General features: G+C 45.2%; 1 protein-coding gene across 15 annotated transcripts in view; it reads right to left on the bottom strand.

Moving 5' to 3' along the window:
* LOC119973238 (nuclear receptor subfamily 2 group C member 1-A-like) overlaps positions 1-16,654 on the bottom strand; it is a 164,872-nt gene that overhangs the window by 68,226 nt on the left and 79,992 nt on the right. For all 15 annotated transcript variants that reach the window (XM_038810933.1, XM_038810936.1, XM_038810945.1 and 12 more), the window contains one exon: positions 13,659-13,737. In XM_038810933.1, coding sequence (XP_038666861.1) covers positions 13,659-13,667 — 9 coding nt within the window. In that variant the 5' untranslated portion in view covers positions 13,668-13,737. The remainder of the gene's footprint in view (positions 1-13,658; positions 13,738-16,654) is intronic.

Here is a 16,654-nt window from a genome sequence, read left to right as displayed (position 1 = left end):
CATGAGAAGTCTTTGGCAGGTAGGATCAAGGATAACCCTAAAGCTTCCTATAGGTATGTCAGGAAAAGGAGGGTGGACACCCTTGCCTTTGCCTCCCTGATCGCCCGCCGTAGAATCCTGTTTGGCTGGCGGTCAGCAGCACCGCCCAGAGCTACAGACTGGCTGTCCTACCTCTCGGAATCTCTCCAAATGGAGAAAATCAAATTCGCCCTCCGAGGGTCAGACGACGGCTTCCACAGAACGTGGGAGCCATTCATGCAATTGTTCCGGGACCTGTTTGTGGCCAACGTACAAGAGGAAGAATAGTCGGGTGGCCAAGAATCAGGGGAAAATGGATGAGAATCGGGGGAAGGTAGCGGGGGGGAGGGGGGGGGGGGGGGGGGGGGCTACGGGTTCGTTACGGGGGTTTGATGGCTAGCTAAGGCCCAAAACCAAACTATAAATAAATGCCTATAAATATATGCCTCGGTCATATTGGAGCCTCTTGACCACGCTCCGCCATTCAATACGATCATGGCTAATCTCCTCTTAGCCTCAACTCCACTTTGCTGCCCATTCTCCATAACCCTTCAACCCATTACTAATTAAAAACCTGTCCGTGTCTTTAAATTTACTCAATGTCCCAGCATCCACTGCACTCTTGAGGTAATGATTTCCACATATTCAGACCCTTTGAGAGAAGTACTTTCTCCTCATCTGATTTAAATCTGCTACCTCTTATCCTAAAATGACCTCTTGTTCTCGATTGCCCCATAAGAGAAAGCATTGCTCTATGTCTATTTTGTCATTACAATTTATCATTTTATATACCTCAATTAGATCTCTCATTTTACTAAATTCGAGAGTGTGTAGGCCTAAATTGCTCAATCACTCTTCAACAGGCACTTCCACCTAAATGAATCACAGCCCATTCACACAGTAATTTTATCTCTGCTGGCATTTAAAATCAGAATGGTGGTCACTTCAGTGTGCTGAAATGTCATGTGCCTGGTATCTTCCTATGCTCCTCCTCTTCTTTATCGTTGCAATAATGAAGGATTACCAAAGCATGCTCCCATTTTATCAGGAGATATGCCCCAAAAGCCATCCTACCAAGCCTGTTCAACTGTGGTTGCTTCTGTCAAAGCAACAGAAACACAACTGGAAACAAAGTTAAAATCATATCCAAAAGTTGCTGCTGGTCCTTTAAATACCTCCATATAGAAAAGCTTAGTCTAGCAACCTCAGACACCCATAATATAGCCCTGCTGCCTAACAAATATAAGATAAAGGAGCAGGACTAGGCAAATTTATCTCCACGAGCGAGCTCAGTCATTCAACGAGATCTTGGCTGATCTGATGGTGCCTTAAACTTCACTTTCTGCCTGCCCCACAGAACCCTCGACTCCCTTGTAGAACAAAAATCTGTCCAACTCAGCCTTTAATATATTTAATGACACAGGCTCCACTGCTTCCTTGGGAAGAGAGTTTCAAAGACTTACAGCCCTCAGATAAGAAATTCCACCTCATCTCATTCTTCAATGGGGAACCACTTATCTTTAAACCAGGAGCCCTAGTTCTAGATGCCCCCATGAGAGGAAACATCGCAGTACCTATCCTGTGAAGCCCATAAAGGTGGAAATCTGAAAAGAACATTAAAATGATGTGACTTTTGCCACATCAGAATATTTGAAATGAAGCTCATACCTGTGTCAGCAGGAGCCTCTACTGCCTAGAAACAAATGAACGATGATCCAGCAGCACCAATTTTTGCCCATTTTCTTTGTTACTAATGCCCCATTTCAGGGGCACAAGAGTTGTCAAGTTGGCTCTTCACTTTTGCTCGACTCATCTTCTCATATTTTTCACTCAAATGGAGGTATTAAACCAAGGCCCAGTTGCTGAGTGCAGGTGAAAGTTTGAATTAAAATAAGATCATTGAGTTCACGGAATCTTGCAGCACCAAAGGGAGCCATTCAGCACATTGCCCCCGCCAACCAATCCACCCCCCTCCCCCCGGTAGCCCATGTATCGATGCTGCCTTTTTGATAAACTCTCCAACCGACTGACTCCCTGCATACAGCCAAATCATTGCTAATTTCCCAGGCCCACAAGCGCTTGCCAATATATTCCAACGTTGCAGCCTAGATACCATCAAATCATGTTGTCCAGTGACTGTTGATAATTATGCATGTAAATGCGGGGTTATAAATTAACATGGTTATACCTGTATAGAACATAGAACAGTACAGCACAGAACAGGCCCTTCGGCCCTCAATGTTGTGCCGAGCCATGATCACCCTACTCAAACCCACGTATCCACCCTATACTCATAACCCAACAACCCCCCCCCCCCTAACCTTACTTTTATTAGGACACTACGGGCAATTTAGCATGGCCAATCCACCTAACCCGCACATCTTTGGACTGTGGGAGGAAACCGGAGCACCCGGAGGAAACCCACGCACACAGGGGGAGGACGTGCAGACTCCACACAGACAGTGACCCAGCCGGGAATCGAACCTGGGACCCTGGAGCTGTGAAGCATTTATGCTAACCACCATGCTACCCTGCTGCCCCTATATTTTGCTTTAGAACAAATGTACATTTTCTATCGGAGTGTACCCATAATTGTGTTATGGTTTTATAAAACAGATGAATACACACCTAAATGTAGAAAAGTTTCAAAAATTGCTTATGTATAATATTGACCATCCAAAAAAATATTTTTAAAAAGTCAGTAATTTTCAACGGCAGAAAATGGCCGGTGCTTAAGAAGGGGAGTGGCCAATTTTGGTAGGGCATTCAGGAATCAAATTCTCTCCTGTTTCTGCCTACTCAAGTAGGTTACAGGGTTCATTTTCTTTTCAGGAAATCTAATTCCTTTGGATCTATATGAGATCAAAAGAATTAAAGCATTAGTTGTGTTCGCAGGTTCTTAAAACTTTCACCTCAGTGGCTACAAACATACAATTACTGCAGTTGGTTATGTTAAAAGAACGTCAGCTCGCAAAGAAAACAGTAGGAGTAAATCAATCACCAAGAACGGTGCGAGAAAACTACATAATTTGGAAACAGCAAATTTTGGATACAATATGGCAGGTGTATTAGCTAAAAGGAAGTGCAAAAGGTTGTCAAAAAGCCAAAAGTACTTGCCTTCATAGCAAGTGATGTACATTGTTTTGTTGTTTTCAGGCTGCATTTTCCACACCCTTCTCTCGTGCTGGATGAGGAACTTGGGTTACAATTCAGTCCTGATGAAGGGGTCATAGAGTCACAGAATTTACAGTGCAGGAGGCCATTTGGCCCATCGAGTCTGCACCAGCTCTTGGAAAGAGCACGCTACCTAAGCCCACACCTCCACCCTATCCCCGCAACCCAGTAACCCCACCCAACCTTTTTGGACACTAAGGGCAATTTAGCATTGCCAATCCACCTAACCTGCACATCTTTAGACTGGGTGGAAACTGGAGCACCTGGAGGAAACCCACACACACGGGGAGAACGTGCAGACGCACAGACATTACCAGGGACAGCATTATATATTCAACTCTACATGGTGCTAGCATTTAGGGTGGGAATCCCAAAGATTAAGGTTCAATACTACCGAAGACATGGCTGCCAATGGTTGGGCAAAGGAAAATACACAAGGGGCCTGAGCTGGAAGGACATAAAATTCCTGGATAGCTGTATATCTCGACAAAAAAAGAGAAGGATGAGTCCATGGAAGGATCTGAACATGGGGCGAATGTTATTAAAATAAAGGAACCGGTGAACTGGGAACCAATGTCAGGGTAATGGGTAAATAGCATTTGGTGTGGGTTAGGATTTGGGAAACAAAGGAATTGAAGAACTAGAGTTCACTGAAGTTGGAAAAAGAACAGCCAGAAAAGCAATAAGATAATCAAATGTGGAGACAACAAAAGCATTGACAGAGGTTAAAAATAAACCTAGAAATAAACTTATCCTACTCAGAAACGTGAGAATATGGATTTTGCTGATCCAGAAGACCTTGGAAGAAAGTCAAATGAGGTGTTTGCTTGGGAAATAATTACTTGAGTTCGTCATGGATTTGCCGAGTAACAGCAGTAATATGAATCTAACAAAGCATAATAGTATGCACTCTGTCCAGCAACAGGTACAAATCTGCCTAGTAACAGCAGACCGGATGAGTCTTTCCCAGTAACGAGATTAGCAGATTAGATTCTACGAAGATGGTATTAGGTGTGAATCGCCTATTGCAAGAAATAGTTTACCAGGACGATTGGGAGATCAGGGAGGTATACGCATGCTAAACTCGTAAGAATCCAAGGAATTTGATAGTGACAGACAGCCCAATACATAGAAGGCAGAATCAAAGGGGAGCAATGGTATAACTGCCATCATCCTCAGATGCCAGTTTGCATCGAGCAGCGTGGAGGCCAGTTTATATCTAACAGTCTCCAAGTCTGAGAGCCAAGGTAATGCAGAAACCTTCATAGAGCAGACTTAAATAATTTAACTGGACCAGGACAAGGCAAGACATCTCCCAGACTTGGTTATCATCCCTGTGTGGTCACTGTAAATTGGTTTTGACTTGTAGATCTATATAATTTGACTGTTGTTTGGGGAAAGAGAGAGTCTGGAGTTCAGGAACGGTATACACTGTAGAACAAGGGGTACGCTCTGAATAAACTGTGTGTTAAGAATAATCTCTATTCATGTAACAAGTAGGCTTACATTAACACTGCAATGAAGTTGCTGTGAAATTCCACAAGTCGCTAAACTCCGGCGCCTGTTTGGGTACACCAAGGGAGAATTCAGAATGTCCAATTCACCAAACAAAATCTTTCGACTATGGGAGGAAACCGGAGCACCCGGAGGAAATGCAGGCACGGGGAGAATGTGCAGACTCCGCAAAGACAGTAACCCAAGCTGGGAATCAAACCTGCCGCTATGAGGCAACAGTGCTAACCACTGTACTACCATGCCGCCATTTTACTTAACTGTCTTAACGTAGTATAATCCTGCTCGAGTAATAAATAGTCTTTAATAATTGTTACACGATGACTGGGCTGCTTATTCTCACTGGGGTTTCACTTGACTCCTCACACCATTCGAAAAACACAATTATATGCCCCTGAACCTGTGTTCCAAGTTGGGGACACCCTCGCAGATATCAGTGTGGATCTCGCTCAATCTTTTTTTTTTATAAATGTTTTTATTCAGTTTTCATATTTTTTATTGAACAAATTACAAATTGTTAGGAGAAAGAAAAAAAAAAACAAACACGCAAAAATTAACATACATATTTACAGGTAAGCATCTTCGTAGTAGTAACTGCGCCCCCCCCCCCCCCTCAACATGTTTATTTAGTTTGGTTTTGGGCCTTAGCTAGCCATCGAACCCCCGTAACGAACCTGTAACCCCCCCCCCCCCTCCCGCTACCTTCCCCCGACTATTCTTCCTCTTGTACATTGGCCACAAATAGGTCCCGGAACAGTTGCATGAATGGCTCCCACGTTCTGTGGAAGCCGTCGTCCGACCCTCGGATGGCAAATTTGATTTTCTCCATTTGGAGAGATTCCGAGAGGTCGGACAGCCAGTCCGCAGCTCTGGGCGGTGCTGCTGACCGCCAGCCAAACAGGATTCTACGGCGGGCGATCAGGGAGGCAAAGGCAAGGGCGTCTGCCCTCCTCCCCAGGAATAGATCTGGCTGTTCTGAAACCCCGAAGACCGCCACTATCGGGCATGGCTCCACCCTCACTCCCACCACTTTGGACATTACCTCGAAGAAGGCTGTCCAGTACTCCACGAGTCTGGGGCAAGACCAGAACATGTGGGCGTGGTTGGCCGGGCCTCTTTGGCACCGTTCACATCTGTCTTCCACCTCCGGGAAGAACCTACTCATACGGGTTCTTGTTAAGTGGGCTCTATGTACCACTTTTAGTTGCGTCAGGCTGAGCCTTGCGCACGTGGAAGTGGAGTTGACCCTATGCAGTGCTTCGCTCCAGAGTCCCCACCCAATCTCCATCCCCAGGTCGTCCTCCCATTTCCTCCTTGTTGCGTCCAGTACGGTGTCGTCCCTATCTACCAGTCGGTCATACATGTCACTACAGTTCCCTTTCTCTAGGATACTTGCGTCCAGTAGGTCTTCCAGTAGTGTCTGTCGTGGCGGTTGTGGGTACGTCCTTGTCTCCTTTCGTAGGAAGTTTTTGAGCTGCAGGTACCGTAGCTCGTTCCCCCCAGCTAGCTGAAATTTCTCTGTCAGTTCGTCCAGTGTTGCGATCCTGTCGTCCGTGTATAGGTCACTGACTGTCAGTGTCCCCCCGTCCTGCCTCCACCTTTTGAAGGTGGCGTCGGTCAGTGCTGGTTTGAACCTATGGTTGTTGCAGATGGGAGCCCTGTTCGACATTTTGGTCAGGCCAAGTTGCTGCCGCAGTTGGTTCCAGGATTGGAGGGTGGCTGTCACCACTGGGCTGCTGGAGTGTTTTTTGGGTGGGGATGGGAGTGCTGCCGTGGCGAGGGCCCGGAGGGAGGTTCCCATGCAGGAGGCCTCCTCCGCACGCACCCACTCAGCTTCTGGCTCCTGGATCCATCCCCTTACTCGCTCGGCTGTTGCTGCCCAGTGGTAGAATTGTAGATTCGGGAGGGCTAACCCTCCCCTGGTTTTTGTTTTTTGTAAGACCTTCTTTGGGATCCTAGCATTTTTACCCCCCCATACGAACGCCATGATGAGTTTGTCCAGCGCTTTGAAAAAGGCCTTGGGGATGTAGATCGGAATGGATCTAAACAGGAAGAGGAACCTGGGCAGTACGTTCATTTTGATCGTCTGAACTCTCCCCGCGAGGGAGAGCGGGAGTGTGTTCCATCTTTGCAGGTCCTTTTTAACTTCCTCCGTCAGGCTGGTGAGGTTCCATTTGTGGATCCCTTTCCAGTCATGGGCTATTTGGATCCCCAGGTAGCGGAATTTATGTCGGGCTTGTTTGAACGGCAGCCCCTTTAGTGCTGCCCCCCCCCCTGCCCCCCCCCCCTTGCGGGTGTACTGGGAAGATCTCACTTTTGCTCATGTTGAGTTTGTAGCCCGAGAAGGCTCCAAACTCTTTCAGGAGCGCGATGATTCCGTCCATGCTGCTTTGTGGGTCCGAGATATAGAGGAGCAGATCATCCGCATAGAGTGAGACTCTGTGCTCTCTACCTCCCCTTCGGATCCCCCTCCAATTTTTTGCTGCCCTGAGCGCGATTGCTAGCGGTTCAATTGCTAGTGCGAACAGCAGCGGGGACAGTGGGCATCCTTGTCTGGTGCCCCTGTGCAGCTGGAAGTATTGGGAGTTGGTATTGTTGGTCTGTACACTCGCCATGGGAGCGTTGTACAGGAGCTTTACCCAAGCGGTGAACCCTGTTCCAAGCCCGAACCGCTCCAGTACCTCTATGAGGTATTTCCACTCGACTCTGTCGAAGGCCTTTTCTGCGTCCAGGGAGACGATCACCTCTTGTGTTCTCTCCCCGGAGGGGGTCATTATCACGTTCAGCAGGCGCCTGATGTTCGCGGTCAGCTGTCTACCTTTGACAAAGCCCGTCTGGTCCTCTGTGACCACCTCAGGTACACAGTCTTCTAGCCTTTTGGCTAGGATTTTGGCCAGTATTTTGGCGTCTGCATTCAGCAGAGATATGGGTCTGTATGACCCACATTCCGTTGGGTCTTTGTCTTTGATCTCGCTCAATCTTACCTTTTTTGAAAAAATATTTTTATTCTCCTCCTTTTTCACATTTTCTCCCAAATTTACACCCAACAATAAACAACAATCAGTAACAAATGCAATGTCAATTCTCATATCAATAGCAATGATCCCATACTCCCACCAAACCCCCAGACATTAGTCTGCATGTTAACATAAAGAAATGACAAAAAGGAATCAGGAATCACCCATAGTCACCATTAACACATACAATCCCCCCAACCCACCCAGACCCCCACAATGTTCGATGTAATCCAATTCTCAAAACTGCATAATGAATAACACCCATGAATTGTAAAACCTCTCCATCCTTCCGCTCAGTTGAAATATGACTTTCTCAAGAGTCAAGAATTCCAGCAGGTCCCCCCACCACGCCACGGCACAGGGTGGAGAGGTTATCTCCATCCTAACAGAATCCGCCTTCGGGCGATCAACAAGGTGAAGGCGACAACATCTGCCTCCGCACCCATTTCCAACCCCAGCTTGTCAGACACCCCGAATATGGCCTCCCGAGGGTCTGGCTTCACGTGCACCACTTTAGAGATTACCCTAAAAGCTCATTTCAGTAATCCTCCAATTTTGGACAGGACCAAAACATATGAACGTGGTTTGCCTCCTCTCCCCCCCCCCCCCCCTCCCTCCCCCCCCCCCCCCCCCCCCCACACCTCCCCCCCCCCCCCCCCCCACACCTCCCCCCCCAACACAATATTCACACACATCTTCTACCCCCTCAAAGAGCCGGCTCACCCCTGTAAGGTTTGCTCTATATACCACCTTCAGCTGTATCAGCCCCAACCTCGCACGTGAGGTGAAGGCATTCACCCTCCGGAGCACCTCACACCAGAACCCCTCCTCCATACCCGTGCCCAACTTTTCCTCCCACTTTGTCTTGAGCCCTTCCAGGGGTGCCTTCTCCTCTTCCAAAATAGCCCGTAAACCGCCGATACTACCCCCTTCTCCATTTCCCCTGTCATCAGCACCTCCGCCAGCAATGTGGAAGCCGGAAGTTCTGTATCTCCTTTCTGGCAAAGTCTCGAACCTGCATGTATCTAAATATTTCCTCCTACTCCAGCCCATACTTCGCTCCCAGCTCCTTCAATCTTGCAAACCGACCCCAAGAAACAAATCCTTTTGTGTCGTAATTGCTTTCTCCTCCTATCTCTGAAAATTTCCATCCCATTTCCCTGGCTCAAATCGATGGTTCTCCCGAATCGACATTTCCCTTGATCCTGCCCCCAACCCAAAGTGCTGGCGAAACTGCCTCCAATTCTCAACGAAGCTATTACTACCATAGCGCAATCTTATCTGAAAACAATTTTGAAAAGCGTATTTAAAACCAAATTGATGGAAATGGCAGATAAATTAGATGGAATTGGCAGATAAATTAGTAGTCTTATCACCTAGTAAGTGACTAGCTGATTTTCACAGTAACTTCATTGCAATGTTAATGTAAGCCTACTTGGGACACTAATAATGATTATTATCTACAGGGGCAAAGAAGGCTGAGAAAATTGTAAGCTTGGGCTTAGCCGTGCCCAATATTTTGATAAGCAAGGATAATCAATTAGTGAAGCTTCAATTACAAAGCAACATAGAAAAGTTGCATAGAAGTTAAGAGATGCAGGAAAAAAAGTGGGATAGAGAGGAAAGAGAATGAGAGAGCTTTTCAATGGGAAAGGGAGGCAAAAGAGAGGGAAGCGAGGAACGGGAAGAAAAAGGGAGAACTTTAAATGGGAAATGGAGCATGCAGCAAGGGTGAAAGACAAAAAGAGAGAGACACTTCCAACTTCACACACAGGTAGCAGCAACAAAATGTTGGAGCAGGTGGCAGAGGAATGTGGTTCTAGATGGGAAACTCGTGGGGAGGAGGAGTTCAGATATGTACAAGCTCGAGCAAAATTCAATGAAAGAGATGCTGAGGCATTTGTGGTGCTAAAACAGCTCAACAGGTGAAATGGCCACAAAACATTTGGACCTTACTCTTACAGTCTAAACTTGTAGGTAGAATTAGTATGCATTCTTGGCAGAGGAAAGTCTGGGGACCAAGAGACAGTGGAGAAAGCTATATTAGGGGTTATGAGCTGGTGCTGGAGGAGTACAGACAAATGTTTTGAGCTACAAGGAAACAGTCTGGATAAACTTACATTAAATTCAAAAGGGTTAAACAAAGTAATTTTGATAGGTGGGTGCTATAATTGAAAATAGAAGAAACTTATGAAGCCCTGAGACAGATCATTCTGTTGGAGGAATTTTAAGATTCGTTGCCGACATGATTAGAACCTGTGTTGAGGTTGCAGTGTGTCAAGTTGGGATACCAGCATAGATTACATCAGCGTAGTTTGTGTCAAGATGAATATTAATATATTTGGATGAAAAGCAGGAAAATAGGGATTAAAAAGCTGTCAGAGCCAAACATGACAGAAATGTCTTGTTAGACAAGAGAATATACTCCATTTCCTATAATCGTAGCATCCCTACAGTACAGAAGGAGTCCATTCGGCCCAGCGAGTGAGCACTGACTTTCAGAAAAGGACACCCTACCTAAACCCACTCCCCCGCCCTATCCCTGCAACCCCATATAACCTGCATATCTTTGGAAACTAAAGGACAATTTTAGTATGACCAATCCACCTAACCTGCACATCTTTGGACTGTGGGAGGAAACCAGAGCACCTGGAGAAACCCGCGCGGGCACGAGGAAAAAGTGCAAACTCCACACAAGGCCGGAATTGAACCCAGGTCCCTGGTGCTGTGAGGCAGCAATGCTAATCGCTGTGCTGCCTTAATGCTGTCACGTAAATGTGTCATGAATAGTGAGCCATCTAGAGGAAGTTAATGTTAGCTGTCAAATATAATGGGAACCATGATATACTAAACAAGTGAATTACTATGTAAAACTTAGATCTCAATGAAACTAAGGTACCATACATGTGAAGAAATTATTTTTAAACTAGCAGAGACTTGCAAGCACACCAATCCTCTACCCACCAACCAATCAGAAAAATCTGGACAAACATAGTCTGTGTATTATTTTCAAAGATTTGCCTATATGCCTTAAACATAACCTGCCTCCTTCAGTGCCATCTACAAGCTCAGGGGCATAAGTACCTTTTCTGCATGATTTTATCATGGTACTTTGGTTTGTGAAAAATTGTATTGCTTTGGTTATGGTGTATTATTTTTGTTTTTTTCTGTCTTTTCATTGTTTCACTCATAAGAAAACAACCTGAAGGTACAAGAAGGACTACAGTTAAATACATTGAATTGCTTTACCTGCACTCTTGATTTTTTTACAGGCAAAATTTGGGCATATTTATATGGCACAGATTTGAATGGCTAAATGACCAAGTCCTGCTCGTTTCTTACTTAACGGTCCAACAAAATGTAATAAAAGTTCAAGTTTGATGTATAAAAGGAAGGTTCCGGAGGTCATCCCTCCCAATGGGATCAATTTCATAGAATATTTCATAGAATATTTCATAGAATTTACAGTGCAGAAGGAGGCCATTTGGCCCATCGAGTCTGCACTGGTTCTTGGAAAGAGCACCCTACCCAAGGTCAACACCTCCCCCTATCCCAATAACCCAGTAACCCAACCCAACACTAAGGGCAATTTTGGACACTAAGGGCAATTTATCATGGCCAATCCACCTAACCTGCACATCTTTGGACTGTGGGAGGAAACCGGAGCTCCCGGAGGAAACCCACGCACACACGGGGAGGATGTGCAGACTCCGCACAGACAGTGACCCAAGCCGGAATCGAACCTGGGACCCTGGAGCTGTGAAGCGATTGTGCTATCCACAATGCTACCGTGCTGCCCGTAATCAAGTTACATTATGACTTTGTATGAGTCACTTTAACTTGTTAAACTTACTGGGCCATTCTTGAACACCAAGAATGATACTTTGCTGGTGAGTAAGATAGCTAATTGCAACCATGATGTGTTCTTATTAACTGAATAAAATGTAATTGCTACACATCATAACGGTTCTGTCTTCTTTGGAATCTTTTACAGTGCAAGGATTGATAGGTGCAGTTCAGGAAGGTCCTGATATACAGGGTTTATTATTGTCCTTGGTTGGGAACTCATGTTAAAGGGCAAGGAATTTGGCACAGATCTATGAGTCAATTCACTTCAATCAATTCAAACATCTAATGTAATCGAAAACAATGGGTCATTATGGAATACAGTTATGAGGAACACAGTGCCTTATACCAAATGTTCCATGGTATATCAGGTGTTGGTTTGGCTCCGGAGTAACAATTTGAAAACAAGAAATGAGTCATTGCTTCAAGAATTAGGTTTACGTCAAGAGTTAGTAGGAGTATTTATGTTCCTTGGACATTAAGGAAAACAATGGATTATGTAACTACGCTAATACTATTTAATATAAACTAAATGTGCTCCTGGCTTTTAGTCTGAGGCACAATTTGATAGGGTCCATCTTCTTGATCAATGAGATCAGGTGACAGTGATCTGTTTTAATAGACCAGACTATAACTGCAAGGCCTCAAAGTCTCACCACATTATAGTTGGTCAGTAGGTAAAGGCACACTTCGGTTTGCAGGAATTTGCAAGCTCCTTGTTGAATGGGGGTGGCTCTAAACCTAAGAATAGCTACTGATTAAAAACTCAAACATAACTGAAAACCAAATTTGATCCCAATTATAGGCCATGCATTTTCAAATTCTTAATATATCATATACACCTGACAAAACACTGCAAAATGAAAAGTTTAGTTGTTTTTCACTTTTGCTGCAATGAAAGATTATGCACATTTTTAAAAATCCATTTACAGGATGTAGGCGTCGCTGGTTAGGCCAGCATTTATTGCCCATCCCTAATTATCCTTCAGAAGGTGGTGGTGAGCTGCCTGTTTGAACCACTACAGTCCTTCATGTGTAGGTACACCCACTGTGCTGTTAGAGAGGGTGTTCCAGGATTTTGTCCCAGCGACAGTGAAGGAACGGTGATATATTTCCAAGTCAGAGTGGTGAGTGACTTGGAGGGGAACCTCCAGGTGGTGGGGTTCCCACGTATCTGCTGCTCTTGTCCTTCTAGATGGTAGTGGTCATGGGTTTGGAAGGTGCTGTCTAAGGGACCTAGGCAAGTTCCTGCAGTGTATCTTGTAGATGGTACACAAGGCTGCCACTGTTCGCCAGTGTGGAGGGTTTGAATGTTTGTGGAAGGGGTTGCTTTGTCCTGGATGGTGTTAAGTTTCTTGAGTGTCATTGGAGCTGCACTCATCCAGGCAAGTGGAGGGTATTCCATTACACTCCTGACTTATGCCATGTAGATGGTGGGCAGGCTTTAGGTGTTCAGGTGGTGAGTTACTTGCCGTAGGATTCCTAGCCTTTGACCTGCCCTGGTAGCCACAGTATTAATATGGCTAGTGATATTTTTAGTTACTTCTAAACCATACAAGTTTTGAAGTAGTCTGATACCCCAATCTCATTAAGGGGCAAATATTTCAGATACTAGTTCCACAATTTATGTTTTCCAAGCCGTGCGACATTTTACAATGAAACAGAGATGTAACAGCTTGATGGTTCACCACTTAAAGTTTCCTTAAAGTAAAATTTTAATTGCGGTTTAGAAAATCAGCCTCCGTAATAATTGAAGATTCCTCCAAATGCTACTATACATACTGGCAAAGTCAACATTAAGACTATATCAAAATCTAATGAAGCCAATGACTGCCCGTGATAATTGAAGAGGCAGCTCCATTAAATTTGTTTTCCGGTAATCTACACGCAAGCTTCGATTTGATGCTTGACATTCCCCATCACACCCATTTATCCCAATCTCGCTCTTCCAGTCGGGATACAATGCGCTCCAGTTTCATACCGTGAAACTATGATGAAATGTATCCAACGATAGCTAAAATAAAAAAACCACATTAAGCATCTTTTGAAATCGTTAATTTTCAGAAAGCTGGCTTAACAATATCTGCATACCTCAGCCATTTAATGTTCAGCAATCTGCTGTGCCAACTCCTCCATATTGCTTGCCATTCAGTTGATGCATGGGCACTTCCTGGAAGAAATAAATAGGATTTATCCACTCATACTTGAAGTTGGAGGAAAATCATAACATTTGCATCAGCTGAAGAAATATATTGGGACTCAATACATCCGGAATCCACAGGTACTGAGCACCAAGTTTTAACAAATGTAATTTTCTTTTTTATGGCAAATAAAGGAGAAATAATAAAACACTGGGAAGGACCTGCTTTCTGTAGCATCTTCTTGAACCTCAGGGCATCCTATTGAGCTTCACCATTAATCAAGCAGTGTTTAATTTTTTTTCCAATTTTACAAAATCCAACGAAACATATACATTTTTTAAAAACCCCTGAAATATCAAAGATGATCAAAAAAAACAAAGAGAACACAATCCCACCCCCCTTAGCAACTGACTGTGACCGATCCCCTCACGGTGCACTTAATCTTCTCTAGGTATAAAAACTCCCATTAAATCCACTAAGAACGCTGGGGCACTTGGTGGGGCTGGAGACCTCTACCCCAGCAGGATTCACTTCCGGGAATCAATGAGGCAAAGGCAAGGACATCTGCCTCCGCCCCCACCTGCAGCCTCAACAAGTCCGACATCCCAAACATAGCAAGCAAAGGGCAGGGCTCCAGTTCGATATTGAGAATCCCCGACATGGTGCTAAAGAAGGAGACCCAAAAGCTCACAAGTTTGGGACAGGACCAGAACACGTTTGCACGTGGTTGTCTGGGCCCCCAAAGCACCGCTCACACTTATCGTCCACCTCCGGGGAAAAAACTACTCATCTTTTCATGGATAGGTGTGCCCTAAATGCTAAATTAAAGTAAATCAAGCCCAGGTTCATACATGAAGGCGTGGAGTTCACCCTGCAAAGGGCCTCACTCCACACCTCATCATCTATTATCGGCCCCGAGATTCCCCTCCCACTTTGCTTTCACTCCATCCACTAAGCTTAATTCTTCTGATAGGATCCACCCATAGATTCCGATCCTTTCTGTTAGTGATGTTGGCAGCACCTCTGGGAAAGTCTTCTGCACTAAATTCCAAACCTGGAGATACCTAAACGAGTTTGACCCCGATAGCTTGTTAATTCATTGAAGCTGACGAATCGCCCCCCCCCCCCCCCCCTCAAAAACAGGTCTCCTATTCTTTCTCACCTCTTCCTTCTCTACACCCCAAACATAGCATCCAGTCTTGTCGGCTCCAACAGTACAAATAGGAGCCAACCTCGACAAAGATCCCAGTCTAAAATGCTGTCTGAAATGCCTCCCTATTTTTAAAGTGGACACAACCACTGGACTTGCAGAATAGCTTGTCGGCGAAAACGGGAGTGAAGTTGTCACCAGCGCACCCAGTCCAGGCCCCTTACATGACCTTGCCTCAACTTGTACCCAAGCGGCCTCCGGGTCACTACACCAACACCTAGCACCCTTCCTATATTGGCCGCCCAATAATAAAAAAGCAAATTAGGCAGCACAAGGCTTCCAGACTGTCTGTCCCTCTGTAAAACTGTCCTATGAATTCTCCGAGTTCTGTTGGGCAGAATAAGGCATTTGGACACACATGAATAGGAAAGGTTTCGAGGGATATAAAATGCAGGCAAATGGGGTTAGCTTAGATGGGACTTTTGGTTGGCAAGGATCAGTTTGAGTCGAAGGGCCTGTCTCCGTGCCGTAGATTCTATGATACTTGCCCGTCCAAATAAAATATGTTATCAGTCTGTTTACCCTCCCAAAAAGGAATTTAGGGAGGAAGATGTAGCCATGCTGGCCACGCAAAATGGACACTGAGCCAAAGTAAAATGGAAGACAGAAGGAAAAGCCTGTTTAGTGAGAACAGACAGCCTGCTCTCAACTAATTAGCATTTTGCAAGCAGCAAACCAGTTTCTGGCCAGGTGCAAGATCTCCAAGCCAAAGGTGTTAATGGCAAAGCGCTTAGCATTCTGATGAGGCAGCCCAGATCCAGGCACGAACAATGGCAACATTTCCATCTCAATGTAACACTTAATTGGTTGCGCAGACAGGATGGCACCAGAGTAAAGAATATCGGAACCACCCCCCAACATCGAGGAAGGCCCTCGCATTGGAGGATTTCGAAGGTAACCGTTTGGAAACGCTCCAATCGGTACCGAAAGGTAGAGCCCGCCTAGAAGGGGGCAAGGACATTAGAGAGGGGTATAAAGGCAAATTCCCCACAGAGCCCGGTCTGTTAAACCCGTGCTCCGGCCCTGATAGACATCTTGCATCCTGACTCCAGCCGTTGAGCACCAGCCGCCGAAACCATAAGTTCAACGCTCGCTACGCGATCCAAGCCCACTAGACCCCCAGTACCAGAACGCTTGCTGAAGGCTGCAGTACAAGACCAGGACGAAGGCCTCGTTCTCTGACCTTGCCTGTTCCTGTTAGATAAGTATTCTGTTCACTTAAGTTTAGTTATAGCTTAGTCTCTTAGTGTGTGCATGAGTATTTATTATAACTGTATAATAAATATTGATCGTTTGAACCTTACTAATCGGTGTATCGTCTTTATTACTTTGAACTTGACCTTGGAATACTTGTGACGTTGTCTATACGGCAACTGGCGACTCCTAAAGCTGAATAAATACATACAACAGAGCCTAGTAGTGTTAAGCACACGTCGAATACGGAGGCGTGTTAATACACTCCAATAAACGCGTTTTACAACCACAGTAAAACGTGCAACATTTAGTGGCGACCTCCTGGCGGGACACGGTTGTAAGTGGAAACCCCACACCGTCCAGGACCCTGAAATTTGAATTAGAACTCCAAATTGCAGAGAAAGAAAGAGATCACAAGTATTCAAGGTGTTCAAAATAATAAGCGTAATTCGGAAGTGTGTTTAGTGCATGCGTACTAACAGGGCTGTAAGGTAAAACTGAAAGCTTTTTGTTGCGACAAACTTTCGGTAGTTTTGTTAACG

This window comes from Scyliorhinus canicula, chromosome 11 (genome assembly GCF_902713615.1).
Source record: "Scyliorhinus canicula chromosome 11, sScyCan1.1, whole genome shotgun sequence".
Taxonomy (NCBI): Eukaryota; Metazoa; Chordata; class Chondrichthyes; order Carcharhiniformes; family Scyliorhinidae; genus Scyliorhinus; species Scyliorhinus canicula.
The sequence above is the reverse complement of the archived record's forward strand: the minus strand, read 5'-3'. Positions and strand labels throughout refer to the sequence as shown.